The sequence below is a fragment of the Belonocnema kinseyi genome, chromosome 7 (assembly GCF_010883055.1).
Source record: "Belonocnema kinseyi isolate 2016_QV_RU_SX_M_011 chromosome 7, B_treatae_v1, whole genome shotgun sequence".
Classification (NCBI taxonomy): domain Eukaryota; kingdom Metazoa; phylum Arthropoda; class Insecta; order Hymenoptera; family Cynipidae; genus Belonocnema; species Belonocnema kinseyi.
Genome location: NC_046663.1, coordinates 99,722,280 through 99,744,851, shown reverse-complemented (window position 1 = coordinate 99,744,851; position 22,572 = coordinate 99,722,280). Strand labels below are relative to the sequence as shown.

Below are 22,572 nucleotides of genomic sequence, written 5' to 3'. Positions count from 1 at the left end.
GAAAATGGTCAAGGATATTCATTTTCGCTGATCCAGGGATCTTTCTAAATTCCTTCGTTCGTTTTCAGCTAAATGTTTAGCTATAATAAGGAATAATATCCCAGTCACAGCTCAATTTTTTTTACCGTGCACGCATAAACAAAAGCGGTCAGAATTACAAAAAACGAGTAAGATAGTTGACCTTCGAAGAGGGGCGCGCGCTTCCCATTTCCCGTATCGCTCGAGCCTCGAGCACGGTTTTTGCACGGAAGATTTTGTCTGAGTGAATTTTACCACGATAAAATTTTTAAATGGATCTTCCGCTACAGGTGAGAAGAACGGATCTTGCACTTGAAGTTTTTAGTATGATCTTACACTTAACAAAAATTACACGGCTTATCTGAGCGCAACTCGATACTTACGGATTTTGCTCTCAGCCGCTCGGTTAATTAGATAATACATTTTTAAGCAAGTGTTGCCTCAATTAATTTAATTATACTATTATTTTTTACATATAATGCGTATATTAATTATCTAGTACAATCAAATATTTACGCAGATTTAAAAAAATTCAGTTCAGCTTTTTGCATGCCAATAATTGGTGCTCTTACCCTATACTTTACAGTTACAAATGTTATTATTTGCTTCAAAATTTAATTATTTTGTTAAAAATTCAACAGTTTGGTTGAAATTTTTGTTCTTTTTAGACTAACAAATTTTGCTTGTTTTAAAATTCAACTATTTTGTTGAATATTTATCTTTTTGGTTTGAAAACTCATATCTCTCTCTGTCGAATTTTCACCTTTTTAGGGGTAAAACTGCAACTGTCTATTTAAAAATTAATCCGTTTCGGTTGAAAATGAACTTTTTCGTTTGTTTCTTAAAAACGCAACTGCCTGGCTGAAAATTAATCTGTTTTAGTTAAGGCTACACGTATTATGTTAAAAATTTGTTTTCGTTGGTTAAATTTAATTGATTTTTTAATTTAAATAACATTTTTCTGTTTAAATATCAACTATTACATTTTTCGTTAAAAATCCATCTTTTTTACTTAAAAACTTTAAGATACAAAAAAAGGGAAACTAAAATCAGCCCGGTGACACTTCATGGGAAGCCTGTAGGATAAAAGTTAGATGAGAGTTGACCAGCGGCCACCAGCCGAAATAGTTTTAGCATCGAATGAGGAAAAATAAATGATGAAATAGTGTACAAATTTGAAAATAAATGAGATTGAAGAAAAAAAAGCTTCGAAAATAATAAGGCATCCAGTCCATGGACCAGAACGACCGGATCTCGGAATGGCCGGAATGAAGCGTTGACCAATCAGAAAATTTCTGTGGAAATAGTGTCTCGTTCACGAGCCGAAATTAGCCGCAGATGAAATTTACTATAGTGCGTGTCACATTTGTTGTGAGTGTTTTTTTTTTCAAAAGTGTTTACCAGTTGAGGTTATAAAAAATAATAAATTATGAACATAATGAGCAGTGTTGATGAATTAAGGGAGCATGATGTAAGTATCAATTTTACGTACAGCCTTATAGATTTTTTTTGCGTTTTTTATATGAAAAGTTTTATTTGAGGCTTTAATATTATGTATAACGCATACACCGGCATTTGCGAAAATTGAATAATTTATCACATTTGTCTGGATGTAAAAGAGGAGGGAGAATAAAAAAAGAATTTAAAAAATTTTTTATTATATTTTGTATAGTTACACATTAAACTATTTGCAATATATATTCGTAAGATGCATACAATTAACAATTTTGATTCAAAATTTATAATAATTTTGCAGATATACTTAGCATTTATTGTATTTTAAATACTGGTATCCTTCATTTCGCGCCATTAAGCGTTCCGTTCATTTCTAAAGTTGTCAAACACTTGCACCGGAATGACCGAGCCCGGAATGACCGAGCCCGGAATGACCGGAACACTAATCGCATAGCACCTTCGACAAGACGAAAAAGTTCCTTCTTGTCAAACATGATCTGTGATTGGTGTTCCGGTCATTCCGGGTTACGGTCATTCCGGTGCATGTGTTTGACAACTTTGGAAATTAACCGAATGCTTATTGGCGCGAAATTAAGTACACAAGTATTTAAAATACAATAAATGCTAAGTATATCTGAAAAATTATTATAAATTTTGAATCAAAATTGTTAATTGTATGCATCTTACGAATATATATTGCAAATAACTTAATGTGGAACTATACAAAATATAATTTAAAATTTTTTAAATTCTTTTTTTATTCCCCCTTCTTCTTTTACACCCAGAAAAATATTATAAATTATTTAATTTTCGCAAATCAAGCATTGTTAACGATAGAAGCCAGCGTATCTATTATACATAATCTTTAAGCCTCAAAAAAAACTTTTCATATAATAAACGCAAAAAGAAATGTATAAGACTATACGTAAAATTGATACTTATATCATTTCCCACTATAGCACTATACGCACTATAGTAAATTTCATCTGCGGCTAACTTCGGCTCCTGAACGAGACACTGTTTCCGCGGAAATTTCTGATTGGCCTAAGTAATTATTTCCCCAGTAATATGTATATAAAGTTTTTTTTTAGTAAAAAACAAACAAAATTGTTTAAATTGTATAGCAAAATGAATGATATTAACAATATTTACATTTTTACCATTTTTTTTTTAATTTCCCGCCCCTTTAAATTTCTTCAATCTTATTTTTTTTCAAATTTTTACACTATTTTGTCATTTAATTTTCCTTACTAGATGTTAATACTATTTAAATTTTTGCTTCCGGAGAAACACGAAGAAGAGCACAGGAGAACTGTTCAAAAATATTACTTTTCTCATTTTCACTAACTTCTTGAAAATTCGTTTTTTTTTCTGGTAAAAAATTAACCTTGTTAGTCAAAAATTTAACTATGTCATTACAATTGTTTTGTATTCTGTTCAGAATTGATCTTTTTACTTAAAAATACAACTGCTTGTTTCAAAATTAATTCAGTTTTGTTTAAGAATTTAACTATTTTTATGAGAAATCGTCCTTTTTGGTGCAATTCAACTATTTTTTATTTAAAATGGAAATATTTTCTTGGTTAAAGTATTTACTATTACATTTTTTGTTGAGAATTCTTTTTTTTTTAAACATCGAACAGTTTCAACCAATAAATAATGCCCCCCTCTCCGTATCGCGTTTTAACTGTTATTGTTTTTCGAAATAGTAGCAAAATAGTGTTATCGCTTAAAGAAAGTGTCAAATAGTTCCAATAGTGTGGTGATTCTAGTCTGCAAAACTTAACGAAAAAGCTTTCCACGGAAAAAATGGATGTTCACACTTAACATCTAGATACTTTTATACATTTAATCAATTATTTTAATCTATGAAAACAATTTACAGCATTATTATTACTATCTTGTAAAGAAAATATTAATGATTCTGCTTTTTAGTTGAGTTTTCTAATCAAAAAGATAAATTTTGAACTTAGTCAATAAAATTTTAACTAAAATAATGAATCTTCAACCAAAAATATGAGTTTTTAGCCAAGCAGTTAAATCTTGAACCCAAAAGATTAATTTTCTACAAAAAAAGATGCAATTTCAATAAAGTACAGGCATTTTCATCTCAAAAAGATCAATTTTCAACCAAAATTCAAATAGTTAAAATGTTAGAAAAATAAATATTCAACCAAAGAGATGAATTCTCAACAAAATAATTAAATTTTAAACCCAAAAGATGAACTTTTAACCAAAAAATATACAGTTCCAATAAAATATAAAATTATTTAACTGAAAAAGATAAATTTACAAACCCAAACTAGAATAGTTCATTTTGCAGTTATAAAAGTAAATTTTAAACAAACAAAAAAACCAGTTTTCTGCTAAATCAATTAATTTTTAACTAAAAATATATATGTTGAAGCAAAAATAGAATAGTTAACTCTTCAGTTAAAAAAGTTAATTTTCAACTAAAAAGAAACAAATTTTCAGCCTAAGAAATTAATTTTTAATCAAAGTGTTTAATTTTTCACCAAAAATATGAAATTTTGACCGAATAGTAGAATTTCCAAACCAACAGATGAATTTTCTATAAAAAAAAAAGAATTTTCAACTAAATATTTGTTTTCAACCAAAGAAATGAATTCTTCAAAAAATTGAATAGTTTCATTTTCTACAAAACAGGACATTTTTAAACGAAAAAGATTACATTTCTATCAAACAAGGTAAATTTTCCACAAAAAATGGCATAGTTACAGTGAATTTTAAACTAACATGATTAACCTTCAACTACAAAAATTATTAATTTTTAACCAAATATAATGCCTTTTCAACAAAAAGATAAATTTTCTACCAAAAAAATCGGAAATTTTCAGTTAGTAAAATAAATTGTATTTAAAAAGTAAACGAATTTTTTTAAAATAGTTGAATTTTAAACAACAGAAATTAATTTTTTACGGAAAAGATAAAGTTTCAACTAATGAGAGTACTCTTCTACCGAAAAAGACAGATTTTCAACAAATAGTTGAATTTTCATCTAAAAGAGATAAAATTTTCAACTATAAATAGGATAATTCAATTTTCAGTCAAAAACTTCATTTTCAATAAAGTCAAAGTTTATTTTTAACGAAATAGTGTAATTCTATACGAAAAAGTTAAATTTATATCAAAAAAGATAAATTATTGATAGAAAATGTAAGTTACATTTTCAGTTAAAAAATAGATTCTAAATAAGAAAAAACTCATTTTCAACCAAAAAGATCAATTTTTAATCAATAATATGGATTTTTTATCAAAATAGAGGAACTTCTACCAAAGTACATGCATTTTCATCCAAATATTTGAATTTTTAAAGGAATTTTGAACCAAAAACAGGAATTTGTCACCAAGAAGCTTAAATATTTTCCCACAATCTCGAATTTTCAATAAAATACACAGTAATTTTAAACAAAATATTTACATTTTCAACGCAAGAGGATACATTTTGAACCAAACATGTACAAGTTAAATTTTCAGTTAAAACAATTAACTTTCAACAAAATAATTAAATTTTGAAAAAAAACAAATAATAGTTGAATTCAACCAAAAAAGATTAATTTTCAACAAAAGAGTTTGAATCCTCAGTGAAAGGAGATTAATTTTTAAACAAATAGTTGGGATTTTTAACCATAACAATAAATTAACTTTAACTTTAGTTCCTCAATAACTCCCTAACTCTATCACGTTTTCCCTGGCATTCCCTGACTTTCTGGAATTACCTGATCTGTACCAACTCTGTAATTTAAACAAGTATATTTTTATTTCACTCTAGAATGTTTTTGTAAAAATATAATTATGTATTAATTATGATATATATTTGTTTCAATAAAAATGCTTTAAATTCTCTTACATACTCTGTTGGAGCTTAAATGCTGAGCATATTCTCGAGAGTATTTGCTAAACATAATTTCTTGGGCATTAGGGAACTCTATATACGACACGAAAAAATGATAATAAGCTTCATCAAGAGAACAGCAGATGCCGACAGTATTTTTCAAGAAAGCTTCATCAAGTGGCCGATAGAGGTATAACGTTTTCTTGCACTCAGTCAACGACATGAAGAGTTAATATCTAACCCTTTTGCGGTACGATTTTACACTTTAAACATTTACGTTTGAACAACCATTTTTCTCTGAGTAGGAGACGAAACTTCGAGGTCTACACTTTAGTGATTTTAGTTCCTATTTATTAAATAAGACCTATAGTTGTTTAGAAAAAAAAGATAGTTACCAATAGCTTCCATAGCAAAAATGGTAATGCTGAAGAAGACTGGAAAGTCGCTGAGAGATCCAAACATTTGAACATCACTAAGTGGGTGTAGGTTGGTAACTAGGTAGTAGAATGTAATTCCCAATCCCGTTCCCATGAACACATTTGCCACCATGGAGACCGGTGCGAGATACTTTAAATCGGGAACCCAACTTAATAGAATCATAGGCAGGAGTAAAGCAGATATAACAAGTCGTATGTTTGGTTCATACCCAACATAAAACTCGATGACTTGTGCGTAATTGCGTGCAACTATCACTGCGTATACGCTGCAGGTACCGAAGTATGTGACGAACAAGCTTATTTCAATGAGATACCTGTAAACAGATAACAAAATTAAATACTAGATCAAACTACAGGGCGTCTACGTACTGTTTAGTAATCAAGCAATTTTAAATTCGCGATTACATTTTTTTACCCCGAACAACTTAAATATGTCTCCTTGTAATGTGTCCCAAACGAATATATAGGCCTGGTGATTTAAAAATAATATACATATACGAAAATGATGGCATGAGGAAAAGAATGATTAATTTACACATGCCAAAGTTATGATAATGGCATGAGGAAAAGAATTATTTATTTACAAGTGCCAAAGTTAGGCTGTATCACAAACTGATGTGATAAATACAATGCTGTATCTCAGTGAAAAATGGTCATATCAAGATCTTGAAAACAATTTTTACAACTGAGCTACGACATGAACCGAATAGCTTGTTTTTTTCAGCTTCCATTTGATTTTTTGTAAACCTCAGTACGACAATTTTTCACTGAGATATCGAACTTTAAATAAAAAAAGGATCCTTTTGTCTTTGATCGACGATATTTCAGCAATCAATGGTCGCACAGAAAAGTTAAGGGCTACCTACAAGATTCTGCTACGATCTTGAATAATTTTTTTTAACCATGACATCAATTCAAAAAAAAAAGAAAAAAGGGTAATTTATGGTTTTTCAGAACATCAACGGCTACATTTCGAATCTTCATGAAATATCTAATGTTGAGTGTGCCTTTTGCAGTTGAATAACCCCCCAAAAACCTTGAGACGTTACATTTAGATCTAACGAACCATTTCCTTGTCAAACGGTCAAACTTTTGAAGAAATAAAAAGGTCACGTTTTTTGAGCTTGAACATGTCCTAATCATGGCCTATATCATGTCCTAATCCTGAAAATATCCTAATTATCAATCGTTAGATCGAAACGTAACGTCGATGGGTTTTTGGGGGGTTATTCAACTGAAAAAGGCACAGTCAACATTATTATTATAACATTCATGAAGATTTAAAATGTAGCCGATAATATTCTTAAAAAAACATAAATTACTCTTTTTTCTTTTTTTTTTCGAATTTATGTCATGGTTAAAAAAATTATTCAAGATCGTGGCAGAATCTTGTAGGAAATTTATTCCAGTTTTCAGAACTGCCCTTAAATTTTCAGTGCGACCATTGGTTGCTGAGATATCTTCGATCAAAGACAAAAGGGTCCTTTTTTTATTTAAAGTTCGATATCTCAGTGAGAAATTGTCGTACCGAGGTTTAAAAAAAGCAAATTGAAGCTGAATAAACAAGCTATCCGGTCCATTTTTAAATGTTCTTGGGGTTATTTAAAAGGTAAATTTCTATAGAATCGCACTCAATTATCACAAATATTATAAAATATTTGGTAACGTTCCATGCTTATTTAGCACAATATAAAATTAGAGGATTTTTCCAAATGCTGAAGGAAAAATCAAATAAATCGTGAAATTTAGGTATTTTCACTTCAACAAACAGCTAACGTCACTTGTTGAATATTGAGGGGGGGAAACAATGAACCAAGTGCATGGGATTCAGTCCATTTTGCCCTATTTTGCTAATATCTTCGTGAAAACGAATTTTTTCTATATAAGTACGTTTAAAAAATAGTTTTTATTTTTTAAGAACTATTTAATGACATAATAAAATAATAATGATTATTAGTCACTATGAAGATATTATAAAAATAAATTTTTGACCCATGCATTTGTTTCATTGTTTCTCCCTCAACAATCATCGAAGTGAAGGTAGCTGGCGATTGAAGTGAAAATACCTAATAAAAGGAGATTTGTGGTCACCAAAATTTTCAAATCTACCTTTCGTTATCACATTTTTATATAATTCGTCCCTATGAGTTCATAAAATAATTTTTTTTTAAATGTCAGTGTGATGTCATATTTTTTTCTAAAATCAACAAATAATATCGGGAGACAAATTTTTGTGATCAAGTATCAGTTTTTCGATAAAAATAAGTAATATTAATGCCAGAATATTCTTTACAAAGAAGCAATCTATAATATTCAGTGCTTATTAATAGAACTTGTTTATAACAATTATAATTACGCATTAACATTCTTTTCATTTGATGTACACTGACAGCGCAATGCAGCGAATGGTCTCACTAAATTGATATCTACTTTCGTAATAATCAAGTTTTTTAATGTTCTTGGACTCAATTTAAACCTACTTTTCTACAGTATCGCAATGTCGTATTACCATAAATCTAAAAAAAACCCTATCACAGTGCAAGAACTTAGTTGTAAAAAAAATAGTTTAAAAAATTTCAATATTTTGGTGGCAAAAGCTAGATTTCGTAAATATATAAAACATATAATCACTAAGTTTCTTTCAAATTCCATTAAAATATATATTCATTAAATTTTCATTTTTATTTTCTTACAGATAGAATGTTTTCAAATTTTTCTAACTTTTTTGTTACAAAATTAAGTTCTTGCTCTATCATGGAAAATTTGTTTAGATTTATGCTGATAAGCTGTTGCGATATTATGGAAAAATAGCTTTAAAATGATCCCAAGAACATTATACAATATTTATTATTACGGAAGTTATTAAAAATTGAAGACTATGATACTTGAAAAATGGACAAATTGGCTTCATCCTGCGCTCATCTTATACAAAATTTTGAGAACATTCAAACCTTTTAAGATACAAATTCTTAGCTCTGACATAATCAAAACTAAGAGAAGTTAATCAGTCATAAAAAAAGAGGTGGTTAAAAACTTTTGTACGACAACGTGCCAATATCTTTTTTAAACTTCTTAACAAAATTAATTTTGTTTTTAAGAGATTTAAAAAAAATGAGAATATAAGAGTATCGTATTTGATGTAATTTTTCGCGTCTTCGAAGCATGGATTGATCTATTCACGAACTTTCGATGACCATTCTTAATCAATCAGTAACTACATAGAAATTAAAAAAAAGGTTGCAATGCTTATATGAAGAAACTCCTTTTTAATTGGAACACAACACTAACGTAACTTAAACACTGGTTAATTTTGGCAGAACATATCGGTTGAGCTTTTGATGTGCTCTCTGATTTTCTAAAAATAAGACATTTGGTATGACAGAAACATAAGCTTGAATAATATTGAAAGAATTTGTTTTTTAAAATATTTTTTTATAGAAAAAACTACCTTTATGAGGAAGCAAATTTATTTTATACCTATAAGGAAGCAAAATGCTCATAAATTAAGCACATTTTACTACACCTATAGTCAATACATCCATAGTACTTCGCAACGGCTTTTTTAAAGTCATCTGCATATATTTCAAAAAGATTTTGAAACTTTGTTTTTTTTTATCACAGTCACATGCTCTGCCAAGCGACCTTTAGAAACGTTTATAATTAATATTCATCACAAATACATTCCTTTATGGCTTAGTAAGTCGTTTAATATTTTTAGACTCTTAGATTACCCTTAATTTTAAAAAATAGTCAGTTTGGAAATTTTTTGTTGTCGAAAATCTCATTGTCTAAAATGGTCATCTTTTTGACAATAACCCTGAGGAGAAATTTTTTTTCCGGTCCGCTAGACACCTTGAAATATTGAGGGAAAATTTCCTCATTCGAAGAAAAACTCGAAAAGAAATTGTAAAGAGAGAAAACTAGATATCAACTCGATTATCAGAAAAAAGTTTACGGTTACTTTCCGGGTTTCAAGAAACATTCCCTGTCGTTTAAATTTTAAATTAGAAGCAATTTAATATTGTTTCACTCACCTAGAAAATTTAGCAAATTTCCTTCCCCACTTGGGCCCAGTAGCAAAAGCCACTTCAGCTACATCTCCAAACCCCATTTGGGTTCTTTTCGTTTTATGGTACAAAACGTGCGCACATTTTACCTAGAAATAAATATAAAAAAATAGACGCTTAGAAAATTTCCCATAATTTTTTAACTTTAGGTATGTTATGCTGACGTAATCACATCTTCGAATCGAGATAAAATCTATTTCATAATTAAGGGCTCATTTAATGCTAATTAATGCCCTATTGCGAAATTTAATGCTCCACTATTTTTTCAAAAACCCAGGGGTTACGCTAGCTTTACGTTAAGCTGGCAGAAACCTATGTGAAATAAATGTCGAATCGAGTTCTTGCATATCACATAATTAAGGGCTCATTTAATGCTCATTTAATGCCCTATTGCTAAATATAAAGATCCTCTAGGGAGAGTTGTGACAGGTCTTCCCCTCCAATAGTCGCCGCTGTAGCGGAACTTTGATATTTTCATGGGGCGCGAAAAGTTTGAACAGTTTTATTTTTTATCCATTCTTTTGTTTATGAAAATTTTGAAGTATATGTTTCAAAGTGAATATTATTTTTTCCTAACCTTAGTAACTAAGCTTCCCAATAATTTATAATGTTCTTGTTTGAGTGCTGTCTTTATTCTGTATTAAATTCTCTTAAGAATAAAATTGTGATTACAAAATAGCGCCAACTCATGCTAATCAAAGCTCATAAAAGTTTAACTAGTTCCGGTACAGCGCCGCCAATCAGATTTGGAGTTTCCCCGTATCTCAACTCTCCCTTGAGGATCTCTAGCTAAATTTAATGCTCCACTATTTAAAAAAAACCGGCTCATTTAATACTCATCAAAAACACAAAAAATTATTTACCAAAAGCCACCCTTAATACTGAAAAACCACCCTTAATATAAATTATGCACAAATTGTAAATCTGACCATACTATAATTAAGGTACTTAGCATTTAGCCAGCATAATCCCTATTTTTTCAAAAGCAGAGCATTAAAATTGTTTAAGTGGCATCAAATTAGCCTTTAATGACCCCTCAAATATGATATGGTCAGATTTACAATTTGTGCATAATTTATATTGAGGGTGGTATTTCAGTATTAGGGGTGGCTTTTGGAAAATAGTTTTTGGTGGTTTTGGAGAGCATTAAATGAGCCTTTAATTATATGATTGGGCAGAACTTGATTGAACGTTTATTTCACATGGGGTTCCATCAGCTTAACGTTAATCTAGCGTAACCTCCGGTTTTTTTTTAAAATAGTGAAGCATGAAATTTGGCAATTGGGCATTTAATTAACATTCAATGGGTCCTTAATTATGAAATAGGTTTTTACTCAATTCGAAAATCCGGTTACGCCAGCTTAACATACCTTTTAATTTTCCAATTTGACTGCTATTAATTAATAGAAAGATAAAGCCCTTTTTAAAGTTTTTTCAAGTTTCTTAGATTGTAAAGGGACCGTGTTATATTTTTTTTTATTAAATGTTGTCATTTTCTAGAATTATAATAATTATACTTACAAGCACATATGCACAGTGGGTGCATACAAAAGCTACGAGAATCGTTGCGAAGATTCCGATAATCAGCCCAGAACTTTTAAAAGCAAGTGGCATCGAAAGGATTCCAGTACCCAGAGATGCTTTTAACAAATGTGTTAGCGTATCACAATCTCTGTAAAAATTAAAAATTTAGTTTCGATATACACACTTACAAAAGTTATTCAGAGGCCTCACAGTTCCTATTTTAGGATAAAATAGGGGAAGAAAGTAAGGGTTGCTTCAAAGGATTGTAATTCAGAAAAATGTATGACTTATTACTAGCTTCTTGAAAATTATTAAAAACTTTCGATTTATTTCGCAATTAGTATAAGTGCTTCAATAAATATACTTCATTTTATTATATATTTTTATTGTAAATTAAAAAACTTCTATTTGAAAATGTCCAAATCGAGTTTATTTCTTTAAATCAATTGAAACTTTCAAAAGCGAAAATTATCCAGCACTAAAAGGCTTTAATTTTTTTCATTTCAATTGGAAGTAAGCAAACTACTTTGAATTTTCCCAAATATAAATTATTTTAATTTGAAAGCTCTCTGCTTAAAGTTGTTCCATCGAATTTAAAATAAATTTGAAAAATTTTTAAAAGTCAATTCAAAAATTTTCAATGTCAAACGCTACAACATTAAGTTTCAAAAAATTGAACTATTGAAAAAGGTAAAAAAAAAGTGAAAATATTCTGAAATAGGTGAAGGTGACAAATTTTCAAAATAGGTGAAACGGGCAGGGTGGCCACTATTTTTTCAGTTTTCGCCTCCCGGCTTTCTCCCGATGCTCACGGTAAATATTCGTGATATATCCCGGTTTAGAAAAAAAATGCATTCTCTTTGTGAAACCTATAGTTTCTATACATGTTATCTATTGTGGAAGTCGATAAACATCAGCAAAACCTATTTGTAAGAAATCGATTGACTTTGAATCATATAATAAATAGGATAAGAAAATTGTTTTGTCTACTCAAGGAAAATACCAAGATGCCTTTCATTACACACTATCAGCTTGCAAACCGCACATTCATGTCTCTGGATTTCTATTCCCTAACATGAAAACATGCAAATTTAAAAATCCATTAATAGACCAATTTTATATTATAAGGTTTTGACTAACTAAGAACTGGGCTTTCTGAACCCAGCTGAAATATAATAAAATTGAACGATTCAAACAAAATAAAAACTGAAGTGGAATTTATAGACGCAAAACTAACCAAATACAAGTGGCATGATATTTTTTACAGATAATATATTTGTAAAAGGAATAATTATTAATTTAAAAAATCAAAACTTTACTTTTACTTCAACTTTTACTTCGCCAAATGAAAATGGTCAAAAAGATGACATATTTCCAAAATAGGTAAATACGTGACAGCCTATGATGACTGTAATAAATCATAATAAATCAAAAAGTTCGAAATAGTGTATTATGTTTACAGGATAAAGAAAGCTGTGAGGTTAGAATTTACCTAATTATTCAAAAACAAAATTCTTACGTCGTTGGATTGTCCACTTTTCGTTCCAAAAAAGGATCGAAAGCCTTTCCATCGTGCCCATTTTCAAGATCACGCGGAAGAACCTGGACTTTGTACCTGCAAAACAAAAGAAATCTAATAAAAAAATATCCATAAAAACTAAAGGTTAAAATCTTGTGCACTATTAATTAAATAATTGACCCAATTAATATATCCAGTAATGGTGACACTAATGTTTTTTACTTTTCTTTCAATTAATAAAAATTTTATTTTATACCATACAGCGCTCAACATAAATGAGTTTAGTTATTATATATTCTTTTTCACATATTTGTTAACAATATATTCAAATTATAACAAAGTTTCACGAATACTGGAACATCTGCTGACCGAATTCATTTCAAATCAGATAGGGCTCTACACTTCAAATCGTAGAATCTCTCGAGGGCGAAATATGTTGTTTTTAGAGAAAATTAGGCGACATGTTTTTTCCGATTTGCAAACAAAATTTTTTCTAAAAAGTTCTGCGTATTTGAATTTTGTGCTTTGTTTTTCAAACAATTTTTCTGAAAAACTTAAAAATCGATTTTCTCAAAAAATCCACCTTTATACATTTTATCAATTTTTTATTGAACTTGTACTTTGATAATCGAAATATCTTCAAGTTTGATGCTTGCTAAATAACTTTTGTAGCCAGGAGAATCATTTTTTGTTACAAACGAATTTTTTAATTATTCTTAGAAACAATGATAGATACGAAAAAATGCAAAGATACAAGTTTTCACGTCTAAGAAATTCTACAAAAAATGTCTTGTTCTTTTGTGGTATTTTCATAGTTCACAAAAAAAATTTAAAAACTATATTATTAGGGGAAAAAATTCTCCTGGCCTCAAAAATCGTGTAGCCCGCATAATGCTGCTAAGATGCCTTTCTTTTATTACCAGAAACTTAAAAAAATACTTATAAAAATAAAAAGGGTAGGGTTTTTAAGAAAATCTTTTTTATTTTTTTCTTCAAATTTCAAAAAAATTATGATTTCGGGAAAACCCCACCTTTTTTATTTTTCTAAATATATTTTTTTAAGTTTCTACTGATAAAAGGAAATCATCTTAGCAGCATCATGCGGCCTACATCATTTTTGAGGCCGGGAGAATTTTTTCTCCCCTAAAAATGTAGTTTTTGAACTTTATCGTGAACTATGAAAAATATCGTAAAAGAACAAGACATTTTTGTAGAACTTTTTTAGACGTGTAAACTTTTATCTTTACATTTTTTTGTATCCATAATTGTTTCGAAGAAGTAGAAAATTCGTTTGTAACAAAAAAGAATTCTCCTGGCTACAAAAGTTATTTTGCATGCATGAAACTTACAAGATATCTTTATTATCAAAGTGTAAGTTAAAAAAAAATTGACAAAAAATATAAAGGTGGGGTTTTTTTTGTTGAGAAAATCGACTTTTAAGTGTTTCAGAAAAACCGCTGCCATTATCTTAATTTAAAACCTTTTTCAATTTCAACGTGGATTTTGAAATTAGACGAGGAATGCTATTAGACTAAAAAAGAAAATAATAAATATCTCAATTTGTCCGAAAGGTATAGAGGTTTAAAAAAAAGGGGTTTCTTTGAAAAATAAAGCACAAAATTCAAATATGTATTACTTTTTAGAAAAAATCCGGTCTACTAAACAATGAATTCCCTTAATATTTCTTGGGTGGAATAAAATCTATTTTTAAATTTGACAATTGGTTAAAAATGTTTCAAATTTATCAATTTAGAAAAGCTCTACATTAACTTCCAATCAAAGAGGATTGTTCTCCAGCCAAGCCAATATATTTCAAACTTCCCTGATGTATAATCACTACAAATGGGTCAAGGAATTCGCATAACATGTTTGTTTATAATTATCAAGTGGTGAGCACTTAGACAAATTACGAGTGATTCGATAGAAAGGATTCATTAATCTCCTTGATGAAAGGAAAACCCGATTATCGCAGTTAATGCTGTATATAATTATAACACGGTGCTCAATTCCTCGAGAATGACTTAATTAAACTCAGTTAAGGATTTTGAACCCACGTACATATATCTTTTGTTTTAAATTCATTAATGAAGTATAACAAGTGGTTAGTTTCATGCAATTTTTCCACAGGACACTTTTATCATCTTCGCAATTATAATAATCAATTCATAAACAATATTTTTTTGGAACCAAACGAATGGATTGAACGATATTAATTTAAGCCTCGGCAGGGAGAAAGCTGCATATAGAATTTTTTTTTAACTTTGTTCAAACTGTGAAAATATGTTGAAATAGTTCGTTATATGTATTATATAATTTGCTGTATGACATGTATACTACGACGCAGAACCACAAATATTTGGGCAAGAATCTCTTGCCATGCTATGAACATAAGTGCTCGGTAATATATATTTTTTTAAACAAACGTTAACTCTACCGAGGCTTCAAATATAATCTGACTAAAGGAAAATCCAAATTTATATCTAAGAAAAATCCAAATTTTACTAAAATCTCATGTTTTTCACAAAACGACCTTGAAACTAATTTCAAAACTAAAAACATATATAATTGAAATTTTTTTTCAAGAAATAAAGTAAGTATACATCAAAACTGCATTTTATTTTATCAGATAAAAAATTCGGATTAATCAACAAAGGTTTCAATTTTTGAAAAGGTAATTCTTTAGAGTACCTTTTAATAAAAGATTTTAAATAGAGTTTAATTCAGTTTATTAAAGTGACTAAATTTATATATCACTCATCTAACTATGCGAGATTTAAAGTCTGCTGGTTGATTAAAGATTAAACTTTATCAAAGTGATAAAAGTTACGTATTTTACGACCCAGAGTTAATTATGTTTTGTAATAGATGTTTATTTCATGATTCAGATTCACTAACATGTTTTATGTGCTTTCAAATACAGTTCGTTTATTACCGTTTTGTTTTTCATTTTTTTTTGCAAATTTAAATTTAAACTTACTTTGCTGTTAAGGCTCCATCCTTCATGTGTGATCCATCCTGGGGAAGGAATGTATCCAACTCCGTGGGTGCTTTGTCTTTAAACTTATCTTCTCCCTAAAAAAAAAATCAGATTTTTTATTACCATTTTCCAAATAAGAAAAACAATTTCTTGTAAACATTTTACTCTTTTTAATTTTGTGGAGAATTGTAAGTACAACAGATTACTTACCATTTTCGTCTATTCACGTTTTATCGCGAGTTCACCTGTAACACAAAAAAAATTAATAATAAAGAGAGAGAGCACTACAAAAATAGAGGATCCAACTATAACTATTTTCTACTTTCATATTTCAATTTTTAATAGAAAAAAAAGTTGAAGAATAATAAAGCTAAACTGTTTTCAGTTGCAATAATTCCTGTCAGAAAGAAATTTCTGTTCCTGTAAACAACTCAATTTAGATTTTATAATTAGCATCATCAAACAATCTTTGTCATTGAGAGATTCTCTTTTTTGTTTGGAGTTGTTCCAATTATTAGTTACGAAGTTCAATTTTTATTAATGGCCTACATTTTTATTCAGGGTCTTTTATAAAATTGAGGCTGTCTTTAGTTTAGTAGTTACATTGTATTTAATTAAAAAGATTTGCATTTAATTGAAATAAAAGAAGCTTATTTACTGAAATACTTTCTTACTGTTGGTGTTTATAAATACGTGCAGCGGCAGTTTTCAGACAAAGCTGTTGTGTGTAGTATAACTCTAATGCATTTATTAATGAGTGTAATGTATGTTCAAATAACTTTACAATGAGAAACAATTTATATGAAAAATAAGAAATTTAATATATCAATGAAATGATAAACATATCGCTTAAATATAAAAATTAATACAGACAAAATAAATAAATTTTGTATCCTCTACATTCTACATTGAGCAAAAATAGGCCGCAGTAGCGCCTTCATTCAAAAGCAGATTTGATTGATTCACTATGGAATATATTGCATCATTGTTGAACCGAAAATAATAATATTTTCCTTTAAGTACTGATTTTAATCGTTGACATTTGTATTTGAGCGAAGGTGATTATGCCGGCCAATTGATTCAATGACGCTTTTTTCGCAGTGCAATATTAGGAAGTATTATAAAAAACTTCATTGAAAGTGTATTTTTCTCAATGGATCAATCATTTGCATTTTTTTACTGGTATAGATTGAATATTCCAAAAGATTTTATCAGAGTCATAGTCGACTCGAAGCTGCTGTGTTAGCATAAAATAAATTTACCACCTTTGACTTTAAGACTTTGAATTCGAAACTCCGAGATACAATAAATATTTATGCACAAAGGCTTGGTTTCCTTCTTTGCATTCAAATGATCAAACAATCCAAAACGAGATTTTCAGTTAAAAAAAAACTTAAATTTTCATTCATAATTTCAACTTTTTACGTAATTTATTATCACCTTCTGCCGACTAAAAACGAATAAATTTGTGGAGGGGTCGCTATTTTTTCTGAAGAATTCCTGAAAATATAATTAAAAATCTAACAACCAAATTATTTGTAAACGACAAAATTATTTTTGTTAAAATTTTCAAAATATTTATTTAAAACACGCAAGACAGATTGTTCAGGAATACTTAAAATTTTACTTTTCTTTTACTTTTTACAAAATCGAACCTGAAAGGAATAATTTTTTTTGTTGGCAACGACGACAGATGAACATCGAAGCAAATCCTATTTTTTCTCAATCAGTGAGTCCGAAAGCTATTTCTGGGTCAAAAATTAAAATTTTCCCAGTTTAATTTTAACTTTTTATAATAACAAATTTGCAGTAATAATTGCTTTACTATAAAAATTTTAAAAAGAATTAAAAATTTTAGGAAATACATCATTTAAATTAAATTCATTATTTTAAAATCAATTTCAAACGTCCCAGTTTAAAATGCTTTCAAAATAGGAGTAATAGGGTGATTCTTCACGAAAATCCGGAAATTTTCAACAAAAATTTCCACTTTTCTACTGAAAGATTAATTTTCAATGAAACCGACTAGTGTTTAACAAAACAGTTTAATTTTCGACCAAAAAAGATTATTTTTTGAGAAAATAGTGGAATTTTCAACAAAATAATTACATTCCCAACCAAATAGAAGAAGTTTTAATCAAACGGGAACAATTCTGAACTAAGAATATAAGTGTAGATTTTCAATTAAGAAAAACTAGCTTTCAACCGTGGAGCATGGACTTTCAATAAACAAATGGATTTTCAACCAAGAAGATGACTTTTCTACGAATAGATGAATTTTCAGTCCAAAATGATGAAGGATTTTCTACCCAAAAAGATGATTTTTTAACAAAAAAAGTTGAATTTTCAACCAAGAAATGACTTTTGAACAAAAGAGTTGCATTTTCAACAAAATAATGAAAATTTCCACCAAATAGTAGAATTTTAACCAAAAGAGATGAATTCTGACCTCACAATATAATAGTAGACTTTTAAAATAAAAATAATTTACTTTCAACCAAAAAGATGCCTTTAACAAAAAATATTTGAATTTTCAAAACAAAAATGCATTTTCAATCAGATAGTAGAACTTAAAACCAAAATAGTTAAATTTTGGACCAAAATTATAATAGTATAAACTTATTTTTTTAAATTTCCCTCAAGAAATGATATTTAGTGCTATTTTAAATATTTATGTATTTTAATATTTGCTCAGAATTCTAGGCTAAGTCTTGGTTTTCTCGATCAATGAAACTGAAAACCCTGAAAAACAATACCTGCTCATTGAGATGAAAATGTAGAAAGGGTTAAAAAAATGTTCATAATGAATTTTCAGTAATAAGTGTATGAAAATCCCTTGTATTTACCAGTATCAAAAAATTAATTTAAGTTTGCAATTTAAATGATCTTGAATTTTCAAGAATTTTTTAACAGTGAAGTAATAATATTATCACAAAAATGGTGTCAAGTACAGAACGGTGGAATATAAAACAGCATGACGGAAAGAATTAAACGCCTGTTTAAATATTTTCTTGTTTCACTGTATGCGTCCATACGTCAATACGTAATTTCTCAGTTCATAACAAAAATAAGAAAAATAGCGATCTATAAACAAAATTTCTATGAAAATCTTACTAAAAATAACATATTTTAAATCAAATGTTTATCTCTACGTACGAGGGTAATTAGACCTCAATAAAAAAATACAATAAAAAATGCAAACTTTGATAACAAACGTCATGAACGGGTTACTTCATCAAAATGAATTTTAAATTTGAACTCGATCGAGATAACACAATTAAAATATTAGCATTGCTCTTATTTTTCAAGTTCATTATAGCTCGTCTCATCGTGTCTTTCGAAATTAGAGTTTGTTATTCAAAACAGATTTCAGTTCTTACATATAATTAGAGATTATAATTTTATGATGGATAAATAAAGAATTATTATTTAGATTTATATGATATTTTATGTTTCTAAAAATAGTTCTCTTTTACTTTCAAACTAAGATGTATTATTTAAAAATGAAAATATAAAATATAAAAAAATGCTGAAGTAGTTCGAAATGTATGATTGTGCCGTGGACAGCTTTACTAATGAAAGGCAAATTTTATGTAAAATTCAAACAATAAAGAACACCCATATGCACACATGTGCCTCCTTATCTAAACGCAATTTACAATCTCATATGTACACGTCCAAAGCCTGTATGAAAATATGCTACCAGGAGAAACATAATTGCTTCATAATGCAAAGATGTCACACACAACAGTCAACAACAGAAACGTCAAATACTTTTTGACGATTTAATTCGATGCTATGCCAAACTTACTCGATTCCTTAACCGACCATTTTTTTTGAAGAACTCAAGTCCACATCAATTAATACATCGAATTTATTTGGGAAACTTAAAAAAGGCGAGCATAATGGGCTCAGAAATATTAATGGCCCTGGATTTGTAGAATAAAAATTTCCTTTTTAATTTTGTTGTAATTATAAAATCTAAATATTTAACAAATCAAACTTTTTAAATAAAAAATGTGCTCTTATTCAACAGATTCAAAACAAAGAACTAATAATTTCTATACCCTTATCTCTCAAACGATTAAATTCAAACATTGAATACAGAATAATTTAATAGTAAAACATTGAATTAGTTTTAAGTTTTAACTCAAACGTCTATTATATTGCATACATTCTTATTAGAAACCTTCTGAAATGGGCCATTTATAAATTAAAGGCAAGCAAAAGTGAAAAATTCCGGAAATATAAGCATTAAAATTTCTTATGCTTTAAACATTTTTTGTTTTAAACTATTTTCAATTCAAAACTGGATAATTTTAAACAGCTTTTTTAAATAAAACAATTTTAGACTTACAAGGTGGCCGTTTTAATCAAGGAAATAAATTTCCGGTCATTTCATGTTTAGAAAAAATTTGTCGCGGTCGTTGAATTTAAAACATTATAGCTTTTAAAGCTGCAATTTTTTGTTTGTTTGAATTAATAAAAGCTGAACTTTAAATTAGAGTAATCAAAGTTGAAACTCTTTAATTTTAAACTTTTAAGATTGGAGCTTAAAAAATTTTCAAATCAGAAAATTTTATTTAAATGCTCAATAATTTACATGCATAAAATGGAAGCTTTTAACACTTTCGAATTGATCAATTTTAAATCAACTGTCGTTAAAATGAAAAATTTTAAACGCTTATAAATTGAACAGTTCAAAGACTTATGGTTAAAAAATATAAATCTACGACACGTTATCATTTTCAATGCTCTAAATTTAAGAATGAATCAATAAATTCGTAAGTTTTTAAATTGCTTTTCCAATCATATAATTTGAAGCAATTTTATGTTGGGAATATGAAGAAATTAAACGATTAAAACCTTTTTAACTGAAATCTTTTGAAATTATAAGTGAAAATGTTTTAATTTTAAGTCGCTTCAAATTAATAATTGTTCAAGTGTTATTTAACAACAACAAAATTCAGTAAATACACTTACAAATTAAAAAAAAAAAAATTAATGGCACTAACGTACAAAGTTTAATTCTAGGACTCGAATTTTAACGGGTCAAGGCTTTCTATTTTCAAATAATTCAGTTTAAAATTGGTTAATTTTGAATATCTTATTTAAAATTGCTCTCTTAAAATGAAAAGTCAAATATTACTAAACATTTTTTAAAAACTCTATTTTTAGTTAACAAACTTCAAATTGAATGGGTCAGAAATTGAATATTTTAGATTTAAATAGTATTTAAACAGGATTTGAAATTATTTGAAGATTACAAATAGTTTATGAAGTTTCAATTGGCAATTTACATTTATTTAGCTTCTAAGGCTTTCGAATTGAAACAGTTCCATTTTTAACCTGAAAATCTGGAAATTGTTTAATTTTGAACAAATGCAGACTCCTCTTATAATATCAATTGTTGCTCCATTGATAATAAAGCTTTAAAATTTATTTATTTAAGTATTTAAAAATGCATTTTAACCTACTTTAAATGTAAAGTATGCGCTTAAAGATGAAGTACTAAAATTAAAAATGTCTTAAATAATAGATTTTAGAATTACGCATCGTAAGCTGAATAACTCCGGTATTGAAAATGTTAAAAATTAAACTTAACGTTAAATAAGTTGAAATCGAATTTATTTTAAATATTGCATTATATCACGTGATACGAAATTTGTGATATTTTAAGTGATTGGATAGATTTTATTCCTAGAATTTGTTTACTTCACGATCGCAAAAAATTCCCGGTTTCTTGACCCTGTGTCCATCCTGTAATTAATCATTAGATAAATTTAAATGATTCACAAACATAAAGTTTTTTGAAATCGACATTTCAAGCAAAAAGCATTCTAGATTGAACATATTAACCAGTATGCTACTTGCATATCAAAATATCTTCTGTACAATAAATCATCCTCGTTAAAAACCCATTTTGAACTGTTTCCAAATATTCAACCTTTCTTACTTACTTACGTTGATTATTTCTTATTTGTCCATTCATCAACAGATTTTCGAATGAATTAAAAAATGTGTTATTTTTATTATTTATTATTATTATATAGGCACTTCATTTTTTTATAACGGATTCCAGAAATAAATTTGATCTTTTTCACAGACGAAAGCTAAAATTTACGTGGGAAGTAACATCCTAATTATTTAAAGGCGGGGAACATATGTATGTCAGAACAAGCTATATCTACAATATTTTCCTGTGTAATTACCATGACAATACATCAACCTCCCAAAAGAAAAATTGAAATAACAATTCTATTCATTTTAATTGCAAAAACTAGCCTTATAAGTTCATTTTCGGAGAAAGATTGTAAGTTTCTAAAATGATTATTTAAGATATCATTAATCGATCATTAGCAAAGAATTTTAATCTATTTTATCGTCAAATCTAAGAAGATTTATTTCAAGATTCTGAATAATGAATTAATTCTATTTTAAGTAAAAATTGGTTCCAATGTCCAATTACCTAAACATCTTTTAATGGCGATTTTTTTAGATTTCACAAAGGTCAATTCAATGAATAACCTCCTCAAATTAAAAAAGATATGTAAAATGGTTTTAAAGTCGATATAAAAGAATAAAAAGTGAAGTTAGAAGTATCCCGTTTCATATACGGGGCATTATTCCTCAACTGCCCCAACTCAAAAAGTCATGTTTTTCGATTGTCTCTAAATTCTGAGAATATGTTCGCCTACCCAACAGTAGTTAATCCACAA

The 22,572-nt window shown here is 28.3% G+C and overlaps 1 protein-coding gene across 3 annotated transcripts in view; it reads right to left on the bottom strand.

Moving 5' to 3' along the window:
• The window catches only part of LOC117177527 (proton-coupled amino acid transporter-like protein pathetic), an 89,547-nt gene that overhangs the window by 7,106 nt on the left and 59,869 nt on the right, over positions 1–22,572 (bottom strand). For all 3 annotated transcript variants that reach the window (XM_033368301.1, XM_033368302.1, XM_033368300.1), the window contains 6 exons: positions 16,064–16,098; positions 15,854–15,948; positions 12,877–12,972; positions 11,355–11,505; positions 9,801–9,922; positions 5,725–6,080 (listed from right to left, as the gene is read on the bottom strand). In XM_033368301.1, the coding sequence (XP_033224192.1) occupies positions 5,725–6,080; positions 9,801–9,922; positions 11,355–11,505; positions 12,877–12,972; positions 15,854–15,948; positions 16,064–16,066 (823 nt within the window). In that variant the 5' untranslated portion in view covers positions 16,067–16,098. The remainder of the gene's footprint in view (positions 1–5,724; positions 6,081–9,800; positions 9,923–11,354; positions 11,506–12,876; positions 12,973–15,853; positions 15,949–16,063; positions 16,099–22,572) is intronic.